This window comes from Sphaerodactylus townsendi, linkage group LG03 (assembly GCF_021028975.2).
Source record: "Sphaerodactylus townsendi isolate TG3544 linkage group LG03, MPM_Stown_v2.3, whole genome shotgun sequence".
NCBI lineage: Eukaryota > Metazoa > Chordata > Lepidosauria > Squamata > Sphaerodactylidae > Sphaerodactylus > Sphaerodactylus townsendi.
Window position 1 is genome coordinate 96,865,879 of NC_059427.1, and position 12,324 is coordinate 96,878,202.

At 42.3% G+C, this 12,324-nt stretch overlaps 1 protein-coding gene across 1 annotated transcript in view; it reads left to right on the forward strand.

The window, feature by feature from the left end:
• STC2 (stanniocalcin 2) overlaps positions 1 to 12,091 on the forward strand; it is a 30,774-nt gene extending 18,683 nt beyond the window's left edge. The window contains exon 4 of the mRNA XM_048492156.1: positions 8,960 to 12,091. Within this exon, the coding sequence (XP_048348113.1) occupies positions 8,960 to 9,341 (382 nt within the window). The 3' untranslated portion in view covers positions 9,342 to 12,091. The remainder of the gene's footprint in view (positions 1 to 8,959) is intronic.
• Positions 12,092 to 12,324: the final 233 nt, after the last annotated feature.

A 12,324-nucleotide genomic window follows, 5' to 3' on the forward strand; every position in this document is an offset into this window, starting at 1 on the left:
CAGAGCTTTTCACCTCAAAGCAGCCATGTGGTAGCATACCATGGTGGCCACTTCTCCCCACCTTGGCACTTACCCCTAGAGCCACATTGGTGACATTGGCACCAGTTACAGCAACTTTGCAGACGGTTAAATCTCCAGCGAGCCAGTCAGTTCAGAGCTCACCTCACTTTCTGAGGCCATATTATCAGATCAACATATTTTTCTCTGTTCTGAGCTCCACTCCCAGCTCCAATCTGAGAGGTCTTTCCATTCCAGGGAGCCCCATCGTTCCAATGACTGCTCCCTTGGTTCCGTGAAATCAGTTCAAATGACAGCCTCCATTCCAGCAACGGCCTTCATTCTGAAGACAACCTCCATTCCTTAGACCCACTCCATTCTGATGTTTTCCACTGCCCAGAAGCATATCGCAAGGAAGCACAAGTTGGGTGAGAAAGACAGGGCCCCTATATCTAAGAGGCACAAGGATGAGGAGCATCACCACAAGACCAAACCTGCTAAATCCAGCCCTGCTTCTGAATCTGAGCAGTTCGTGGCTCCCCCTAAGACCCTCTCATTACACTCTGGGTCACCAGGCTTGTCCTTTTCAGGGGTCCCTGCTGACATCCCAGCCAACTAAGCAGTCCTCATAGCTCCCACAACTCAACATTGGATCAAACCTCACTTGCCTCAGTATGGCAGCCAGAAGTATCAGGACTCTTTGGGCCAGCAACACTGGGAAGCAACCCACTGGGATATACCTCAGCAATCTCTGCAAGTCATGGAGGAGCCTGGGAGCCTCATCTTCAATCCAGAGGAGTTCATTGCAGAGGAGGGCAGGGTTGTGGCCTTGGTCTGTAGCTCTGAAGTCCAGTACGAGACTGCACCTGATGGCTGGGTGGGTGATCCCAATCCGGTGTCTCCCAACGAAAATCTGTGGCTCTGATCCAAACAGATGTTGCGTATTGCCACAGCCATAGACTTGCAGGTGTCTGCCTCAGACAACCACCCTAAAGACAGGATCCTAGGTTGTCTTCATCCTGACATGCTGGATATTGTGGTCCTTCCCATCCTAGAGGGCCTCACTGAACTGACTGGACTACTGTGGGAGAAGCCATCCTCAGTTCCCTTTCCTCTAGAAAGGTAGAGAACTTCTATCACATCCAGCCGGAGACGTGTTGCTTCTTGGTCACCCATCCTCCCCTTTTGTCAGTCATTACTGGGGAGCTCCAGCAGAAACGTCAGAGAGGTTGCCACGTAACGCCTGCAGATAAGGAAAGTTGGTGCATGGACGCATTGGGTAGGAAGGACTACTTCCAAGTGGTAAACTACCAGGCAATTCTAGATGGTTATCAGTTCTATGTGGGAGAAGCTCTCTCTGCATCTGAAGGACATTCCAGATGAAGTGGGAGCCACTATTTAAGCCCTGCAGACCAAGATGTTCAGAGTTTTGAGGCAACCAGGAAACATGCAGCTTATACCTCAGCCAGGATTTTGGCCAATGCCATTATCATTCAGAGACACAACTGGTTGAGAACTATAACCTTACCTATTGAAGCAAAGGCCAAGTTTGAAGACCTACTATTCAAGGGGACGACCTTTTTTGCCTCCTTCACAGAGCCTCCTTAGATGAGACACTGGCCAGTCTGGAGAACAACCACCAGATGTCAGAATTGTTTGGGGTTCTACCACCTACCCCATAGAAGCAGCACTACCAGCCGAGACAGCAGTTTACCCCTCATTTTTATAAGAGGCAATGACCACAGCCAGCCTACCAACAGTATCCTAAGCCCTAACAACAGCAACCCTTCTGCAGATAGAGAGGTCCCCCCAGATCCAAACAGCGTGGTGTCCTGTTCTTCTTCCCCCTGGCACAATAGAAATATCAACACGAGGGACAAAAATTCTGAGTAACACCCCTGAGAGGAGATGAGAGGAGTCCAAGGAGATGTTACTGGAACAGGCTGAGTTGGTCACCTCGCTATGCACTTTTTTAGGTCTGATCATCAATTGGACCAAGTCAAAATTAGAACCCACCCAAAAGGTACAGTTCGTTGAGGTCCTGTTGGATTCTCCCAGGCCAAAGCCATGCTTCCTGAGGATTCAGGAATAGGGATTAAATCTATTGTTAGGTCCTTGTCTAAGTCCCAATGGCACAAGGCTATTGTCATTCAGAGGCTGTTGGGCCTGATGGCCTCTACCATGGCTGTCAGCAATCCACCGCCCCGCCCCAGGCTAGGCTTAACATGCAAGATATGCAGGGCTGGTTTTTCCAGAGTGAACCCTTTGCTATCTGAGAGTTCAAGAAGGCAGACCTGTTTTGTTCCATAGTGGGGAATGACCCAACTTCATTAGGAGATGCCTTCCAATCAGTTGGACAAGGGATTTGTACTGAGTTTTCCCACCTTTACCTCTCCTATCTAGGGTTCTGAGAAAAATCAAAGCAGATCATACCACCTCCATCTCGTTGCACCATACTGGCTACAGCTCTGTCTGGGGGGTACAGACAGTTTTACTTTTCCCCTGGAGAGGGACCTCATGCTATGGTGGGATGTCCTGCACCACGATGTTGCCTGACTACATCTGATGACCGGGTTCATTCAGGGATAGAGACAGCAGTGTCTGAAAGAGTCATGGAAGTTGTCCTTCAGGCCCAGGAACCCTCTACTAGGTACTCTTACGAGAAGAAGTCATATAGAAGTCACATGGGTCAGTTCTAAAGGATATTCCCCTTTCACTGTCCTGTTCCCTATAATTCTCATCTATCTCTTAGAGCTAGCTAAAGGGGGCCTCTCAGTGTCATCATATGAGTGAACCTGGCAGCCATATTGGCCCAACATGAAGGGATTGAGAAAGGGTCTCTTTTTAGTCACCTCCTATGCAAGGTACTTTTGAAAGGGCTGAACAAAATGTTTTCTCCAGCTCCCAAATTGTTCCCACAGTGGTCGCTTTCCATAGTGCTATCCAAATTGATTGGTCCAGCATTTGAACTTCTGGCAACCTTCCCCCTGGGTCTGATGACTATGAAGGTTGCATTTCTTGTAGCTATCACTTCTACTAGAAGGGCTTGTGCACTGGGGGCATTGAGGGTAAGGTCTTTCCAGACCAAGCAGTTCTTCATCCCTGCCTCAAATTTCTGCCCAAGGTGGACTCTGAATTTCACCTGGCACAGGAGGTGGTCCTTCTGAATTATTTTTCCCACCCTTCTTCAGGAGCAGAGAGGGTGTTGCACTTACTGGATGTCTGGAGGGCTCTTCTCTACTATTCAAACAGAACCAAGCATTTTAGGAAAACCAAGACCCTTTTTGTTTGTTTTTGGGGCCCTAAGATGGGTAGAGCAGCTTCCCTCCAGTCAGTTGCAAGGTGGGTGGTGTTTGCCATCAAAGCCAGCTGTAAGGCCACTGGACAAACACACACCCTGCAAGGATGATGGAAGCATCGGCTGCTTCCCAAAGATAGGTCCCGTTGATGGACAGCTGTAGGGCACAGACGTGATCCCTAGAAGACACTCCATGTGGCACTATGTTGTTGTTGTTGTTGTTGTTATTTACATTTGGTATACCACCCACCCCTGAAGGGCTCTGGGCAGTGTACAAATAAAAGCCAACAATCAATGTAGATAAAACCAATGCACAATATAACACAAAATTCAAATTAAATACATTAAAATTTCAGAATCTACATCATAAAAACCCCAACTTTAGGTGGTGCCCGAAAACTCTTACTTCCCCCGACCCCCCCCCCCCGAGGGAGACCGGCATAAGCAGCCAGTTAGATGGTACATTGGGGGGGGGTTAGCAGGGGAGTGGCCAATCAGCAGCCAGACCCACCACCACCACCACCACCCCCCAAAAAAAGCCTGGTGGAACTGCTCAGTTTTACAGGTCCTGCGGAACTCACTGTATCCTGGACAGACAATAGGGAAGGATGCTAACGTTGGGAGAGCCGTGTTGCACACCTTGTTCCAATAAGAGCTCCATCCCACCAAGTAAGTCAGCTTGCTAAAATCCCACATGTGGGACTGCACCAGAAGACCAAAGATGAAGACAGAGTTGCACTTATCTGTAACTGCTATTCATTGAGGTCTTCAGTGCAGATACCCATAGCCTCCCTCCTGCCCCGCTGTGAGCTTCTTTTTATTGGCAGGCATGAGGCCTGAGCTTATGAAGGCAACCAGGAACTGAGGGTAAAGGAAACGCCCCATCTACTACATGTGACTTTGGGTTCAAAAACTCCCATGTTTCCTGATCAGAAGGGAAGGATGTCACCTCCATAGTCACAGAGCTAGTTAGAGATTTGCCGATAGGCAGGCCTGCACAAAGGTGCAGTCCCACATGTGTGTCTGCACCAAAGACCTCAATGAACAGCAGTTACAGGTAAGTGCAGCTCTGTTTTAGCTTTTGAAACCTGATGAGTTTGGAGTAGCCTGGGCCATCCAGATCAGGTCAGGAACCAAAAGGTTGAGGGGGGGAAAGGGAAATTTAAAAAATGTAGTTCATGTTTTATTTCACAGTGTCAAGTAACTAAAATTAAAAACAGGTTACATTAATACCGAAATTAAGTGTATATTCCAATATAAGCATTTCCAATATTAATCACTTCAACAGTCTGGAGTTGTTACACGTATCCAATACCAAAAAAAAGACCTGCCATGTTTCAACCCAAAGATGGTCATCTTCTGTCATCAGTATACATGTACACACAGAGGAGGTTTTTTACATTAATTCATAAACTAGAATTTCTTATTCAGCTCAGGAGATTCATACATTTATCCTGTAATTGACAAAAATAATAATACACAGTCTTAAAATATATAAGCCATTAACATCCAGATCTGGGCTCATGAAAGTAGAAAGTTTGAAAAAAATGTTCAAGTTCTCTATGTAGAATCAGATAATTTGGTCATTGATCTTGCACTTCTTCTGTAAATACAAATATACTTGATATTTTTAAAATGCATTCAAAAGAAGTCATGGTCTGTATATGGATTTTCTCCCATCTCCCCAGAAAAGTGCTTTTAGCAAGGATCTACATCCCGGGCATTTTCTCAGTAGTGGTGAAAAGTAAGTTCTATGTTCAAAGAAAAACAAAAATTAGCTTCTCAGAATTCTCCTAGTATTCTTCTAGACAGTATTCTTCCTCCTTTGTTTAGGCCTTTGGATTAAATAACAGCTCATATAGACAGTTGTGCAATCCTTTGCTTTTGTGTGGGGGATTTTCTGGCTGGTCCAAGCCAGCCTGTGATGAGTTTATAGCCTGAGGAATGAGATCAAATCATTACCAGAGCATAAGTTAACCATAAGTACATATTACATGTTCTCACAAGAATCTATATGCAGCAGTGCTTTAAACTTCGTAGGAAACTGCCTTCTTTCACATGGGAAGAGGATTGCTTAACATTTAGCATCCCTTGTCTCCATTAATGATTCAGAAGAAAAGATTAGTGATGAGAGAAGATGATTGGCAGCAGAAAGCACTGTTTTCCCCCCACAAATCATGCACTACAACGATTACCCAGATCATCAATGCTGACAACTCCAGATTTTTCAGCAGTCATTTCCCCAAGCTATAATTCCATGGTCAAGACATGCCAATGCAGTAGAATTCTACCCTTCAACCTATGGTGCTGTGCTGTGTATTTAAGATTCCATAGCATGTGAAGATTGTAAGATTACCCAGATTGTAAATTTGGAAATAGTGGTTTCTGAGGGCCAATTAAATGGAGGCTGGCTACAGAAAGACCTCACCTGGATAGGCCACAATAGCCCGGTCTCCTCAGATATCAGAAGCTAAGCAGGTTCAACCCTGGTCAGTGTTTAGAAAGGAGATCACCAAGGAATATCAGGGTCATGACTTGAAGCAGGAAATGGGAAAACACTTCTGAATGTCTCTTGCCTTTAAAAACCCCACAGCATTGCCATAAGTCAGCTGTGACTTGACAGGGGAAAAAACCTAAAGAAATGGCCTGGCTGATAACTCTGTTAGCTAGATTTCTTGGATAGTCACAGAATAATTAATTCAGTTTTGTAGGCACAAGTATTATTGGGGGCTGAATTGTGCATCATAAGAAGACATTACCTGTAATTCACTGCAGCTAGCTCTGTGGGTTTGAGAGTGTGTGTGTAAGTGTGTAAAGTCCAGAGTCACAAGGAATTTATGTCTTCATCCTCATCTCAGAGCAAGACACTGAACTCTGGTGAAAAGCCCACATTTAATACTGCAGAAGAGAGCCAGCGTGATGTAGTAGTTATGAGTGGTGGACTCTAATCTGGAGAATTGGATTTTTTTCCCTGCTCCTACACATGAAGTCTGTTGGGTGACCTTGACCTACTCATAGTTCTTTGGAATTCTGTCAACCCCACCTACCTCACAAAGTTGTTGTGGGGAGAGGAAGGGGAGAAACTTGTAAGCCACCTCAAGTCTCCTTACAGAAAAGAAAGGCAGGGTATAAATCCAAATTCTTCATCATAGTGGATGCATATACCATTCTAGAACCTAGAAGCAAACAAAATATTTCCATAATCAGAATTGTGTGTGTTGCACATTGGCTATGCAAACACAAACTGTAAAATGTTGTATTTAGATTCTTAAAAGCCAGGGGGAGGCAGGGTTAAATAACTGGTGTAATTTTCCCCCTCAAGGGGATTTACAAAGAATTGGGTTGTCTAAAGAGGTCCACACATGATGGAGTTCCTTATTACCACTTTTTCAGGAAACAACAATCTACGATTTTAGGACTCAAAAAAAGTTATGAGATTCTGTGCCAGTGCAGATGTACAGTCGTGTATAGATGCCTATAATGGAAGCATTCTTAGGAGGAGCCCTATTGAGCAAAGTGTGACTTACTTCTGAGGGAACTTGTATAGGATCAAACTCATTAGTTTAAATTAAATTTGAGGTGTACATGTATGTCTTTGGTTGCCATCTAAATGGTTTACCATGGAAACTTTTGAAAAAATACTTAGAATGTGTATTTCAAAGAAAGCAGAGAATCTGAAGGTCAAACAAGACACGATTGTGAAATATCTGTGTAAGGATCTCTGTCATACCCTTTTATTGTTAAATTGCAGCCACAAATATTAATGCAGACGTGTAACTCTTCACCATCACATCATTTTCCTGATTTCAAACAGCCCCCAGAACCGCTTTTTACCATATTGTTTGAAATTTCCAAGACCTTCTCCTGAGGACATGATTACTTTTTTCACAATACTTATAAAATTACGAATGTGTATTCCACAAGAAGGGTCACTAGATTTCTTCAATTCAGTGCCATATGAATTTTTGGTAGTGGTTATAATGCTGTTCGAGAGAGGAAAGAGTCTGTAGAACCAGTGACATACAGATTCTCGTAGCACAAATAGATTTAAGAGTTTGTGCCTATTAACTAGGCATATTACCAGTCATCATAGTTAAAAATACCTGTGCTATGAGGCAACAAACCACTATTTTTTTTCCTTACCACTGATGGTATTTTGTCAAGTCTATAAATCTGTGGTCAAAATGGTATACTTCTTACCTCTCAAATATGATCTGATCATATTTCCAGAAAACCCATATTGTGGTTCCTATCAAATCTACAATTTAGTGCAGCACTTAGCCAAACCACTGTGTTCCATATTAAAATGAAACTAGACATCAAGTTCTTTTCTTCCTTACTATTTAGTGCAAATTTTCAGTATTTGAATGTTCTTGTGCTGGGCATTTATCTGCTTCTGCCATCATCAACCAGTTATGTGGAGTAGAAGAAAGAAAATATGCTATGCAACATCAGTGCAGTGAAATAAAAAGGAATTGGAAACTTATCACAGTTTGCCATGTTTTATGGCACCTCGTATTCCTTGTAACTACTTTTTAAGCCATAGGAAATGGTCATAGGTCAGTAATAGAACATATATTTTGACAGCAGTAGATTTCTACAATTTAAAGGAGAAGCAGGTGATGGCTTGTTCTCTGCCTAAAAAGCATCTGCCAATTGTACTAGAATGAACCACTCATTCTGAGTTGGTATAAGACAGCTTCATTTATTACTTCAGTTCTGCTTTCGTCAAATTAAAAACAGGAGGGGTTGGAGCTAGACTAAACTGGTGATTTCTGCTAATACCCCTTTCCCACTGCTGATCCTGCTATGAGATCTCTATCCCTCAGAAACAACATTTTGTAGAAATCGGTGAGCTGCAGCAAAAGGTGGGAGGCAGAAAATTCTATTCTGCAAGTGGAAAATTTGGTCTGGAGCCACCCCTTAGTATACTTCAGATCTTTGGCTATCAGTAAGTGTAGGGGACGAAGCGACATGAGAAAGTTACATTAACCCTCACACAGGGGAACTTGCCATTTAGAACTAAACAAAGACAAAATTCCTTCAATACTGTCGGTAAAATCCCTGCTTTAAAGCAAGAAATCAGCAAGATGGAAAAAAGTATCCAAATCTTAAGTAAAAGTAACGTTTACATCTTTATATAATGCATATACCAGCAAAATCTCAATATTGTTGACCACTAGACAACAAACTTGATAATGTATTGTCGAAGGCTTTCACTGCCGAATTCAACTGGTTGTGGTGGGCTTTTCAGGCTGTGTGGCTGTGGTTCTGGTGGATCTTGTTCCTAATGTTTTGCCTGCATCTGTGGCTGGCATCTTCAGTATCACACTTCCCTCTGTGATACACCTCTGAAGATGCCAGCCACAGATGCAGGCAAAACATTAGGAACAAGATCCACCAGAACCACAGCCACACAGCCCGGAAAACCCACCACAGCCAAACTTGATAATCTCACAAGACATGTACAAGCATCCATAGGGGTCTTGCGATACCTCATTATTTTTCTGCTTACCTGAGACTGCAAAGGTGGGAGGTGTGTTGAATTCATTTTGGTGGGTCACAAGGTGGCAGGCCTGAGGTAAAATGACCATCTCCTTATGTGTTGGTGTATAACTTGCTGTTCTTCCATAACCATCTAGCATTCTTTTATTTTTCCCTTAGACCATATGTCGACTTAGTGAACATCCTGCTCACTTGCGGAGAGGAGGTCAGAGAAGCCATCACACAGAGTGTCCAGGCACAGTGTGAACAGAGTTGGGGGAGCCTGTGTTCTGTCTTGAGTTTCTGCACCTCAGTCCCACATGGAGATTCTGCCCTGGAACCTGAGAAGAAACCAAATGAAATCTTCAGATCCCTTGCCAGCCAAGGGGACATTCTAGTCCATCCTGAACCTGACTCCAGAAGCACCAGAGGGGAAAGAGGTGGCAGGCTCTCAATGAATCCTCACATTCGGTCTAAACCTGGGAGTCACAATCCCAAAATGGCCTATGGAATAATTGAACAGGCCGAAGAACTGTCTGAGTTCTCTGATATCCGAAGGTGAAAGGAGGATACAGTTTTTTCTTCCTCCTCCACTAGAAACGTCCTCCATTAAGTTCATCTTCTTATCTAGGGGCATTCCAAAAATATTTACAGTATAGAGGGGTGGTGTCAGGCGCAGGACATTGTGGGAAATACAGTCATGTCATTCTGTAGGTATTTTAAGCAACAGAGGAAAATCAATGGCTATTATTGACTGTATCTAGCAAATTCAGTCTGTAAATGCAACAGAACTTTTTCATTTAAACTATTTTATCCCTTCAAGAGAGGACATAAGGAGATTGGATGCAGGGAGTGGTGGTGGTTTGTTTCTTAGTTTATCAGGGATAGAAATTGGACTTGTCTGAATTTTCATTTGTCCACTATAGGCTCAATATGTATAGTAGTTTCAGCATTCAGTCTCTAGGCAGAAAATAATCAGTTTTCTACTCTGTCAGAGGCTAGAGTAGAAGGTGGCTGCTAAAATGGAGCTTTCCGTTTCAAGCTAAGCAGTTCTGAGCCATTTGTTTCTGCCTGGGTGATACCACCTGCCTTAAGGGTTCCTTTAATTGATTTGTGTGGATCACCAGTAACCTTTTCTCCCTATCATTATAGTCTCCTCAGGAAATCTTGTGAATACATAACCAAATTATGAACATGGTGATTGGATCTTTTCAACTGCCCTAGTTGGGAGTCAACCTGTATTTCAGCAGACCTTCAAAATGCCAGCTGGCTTCTGACTGAATCAGGTTTCGTAAATTCGGCGAATGCATGCTCCCCCACACTTGCTTATATACACATAGTATTTTTTGGAGGCTTGATGAAAACCTCTCTTTTTCTGGCTACTTGATAGTGGGGGTGGGGATGGGGGGGGGGGTGGAACAGTGTTTCAAGCCTGACTGAAGTGCCAAAGAAATAGTAACACTGGTAACTCAAGCACTATAAAATTATTTAATTAGGTTAGTGAACTGAAATAAGCTTAATCTTCATAACGTTCAATTCTAAAAACAATTTTTTAAAAAATAAGACACATTTATTTCTTTTTAAATTTACTTCCAGTAAGGGTGCGTTGAATTATGTCCTATGTGATCTAGAATTAATACGGCACACTCCACCTTCAGTGTTAAATGTATTTATCATTTCCTATGAACGTTCAGGGTATTGCAGATATCAACTGAAAGAATTTGCTTTTGAAAGAATAAACAACAATAGATCTTAAACCCTAAGAAGCTGATAATGGGAGTAATCAAGTATAACTTTTCTGCATCTGATCAATAATTTCCCATTAACAGAATTCTAGTTTTATAGACTGAAGCCCCAATCCACCTTGATTTCCTGTGTGCAAGTGAGTCCCTACCAGTTTGATGTTAGTACAATTCTGGACATGCATACTTAGCCCTGGTGAACATTTGAAAAGTAGGCCAGATGGTGGCAAGTGGTTCTTTCTTGGTAAGACTTATTGGAAGAAGCTTCCAAGAACAAAAAAAAATTGCACATGCAGCCAGGAAATTTTACACTATTTCTAAGGACAGCATCCAATTCAAGTGATAATCCTGCTACTCTTGTTGAAGCAACCAAACAGATGAGGAATGATATAGGCTCTATGGTTGCACATCCAGATAGAGCCGATTTTTTTAATTTTTATTTTCAGCTGTAAAAAATGGTGACAAATTATGGAAGTTGAAAAGCAAATCCTTAAAAATGCTGAATACTTTTGGGGCCACTTATGCCCCACCACAATTAAAAACGAAAAAGATGGGGGAGCCCCCTTTTCTCTCACCTGTAGCAGCAGTGCAGTGCTGAACTCTAAGCTGCAGGAGCTTGTGGAGCTGGGAGGTAGGAAGTAGCAGGCACAGACCTGAATGCTGGGCTCAATGTGGAGCTGGGAGGTAACAACGTTGCATTCAGCGGTGTGTTTGCTGCTTCACAACTTCACATGAAACTTGGATGGAGCATGGAAAAATGTTTGAAAAACTGAAGAAAAGCCAGTGAGGAGATTTAATGGTTATGTTTTTGGAAAAATTTCTGGAACTATTAAACCCAAACCTGAAAAATACAGGGGGAGGGGGGGGTGCACACCCCTAGTGTGGTTCCCTTATTAATCTAATCCCACCTTTAAAATAATCTCATTGGAGGGTCATTCATGACCACATTACCGTGCATTTGGATATAGGTTAAAAAAAGGCTTACTAGCAGGCTCATCTCATTTGACTCCAATTTGATCTTTAATTAGGGCATATAGGAGCCAACACACATGCACACATCCCCAATTGAATATTTCTGTCAGCAGATTTCCTCAGTATGCATATAATTTATCTTCCTTCATTCTAGAGAGGTAAATATACGTTTCCCCTTTAGTTTAAGGTAATGAGGATTGTATAAAGCCTATTTTTTCCTCTGAGGTTAAAAATTGGATGTATGTGTTCACCTACTGATTCCACATGTTCTTTAATTGTAAATATTTAACGTTTCTATTTATTATAGTGTCTCCATTTAGAAAGAATTCTGAGCACTGCTGCCTAAGGTAATTTAAATATATGTCAGGACCTGTGTTGTATATATTCATGCCACTAGTATGTTTTTGTTATTGTTTAAAAGCAAGGAAAATATAATTTTATACGTTCCATAATGTTATTGACAGCATAGATCATTTATTTATTGTTAACTTTCATTTCCAACAGATACGAGTGCATTTAACCTGATAGTTCTGTCAAGACATCTGTATAGCCTTACCTCTTTGAAAATTTAAAATAAAAATACTGTCTGTTTAAGGCATCCTATTATACCTTAACATAATTTTGCATTTGCTGGTTACAAAAAGAGTTCTGGAGAGGTAACCAGAGGTGGTATCTTTCCACTTGTCTCTTCTTTATGTTCTATACACCTACAGCAAAATTTGTCATATTTGTCAAATTTCATTCTGTACTGTTTAATTTGGTCCCAAGTCTCTTGGTCAGTTTCCTTGTTTGGTTTTTCTTATTTAACAAGACTCCTTAACAGCCTAAACC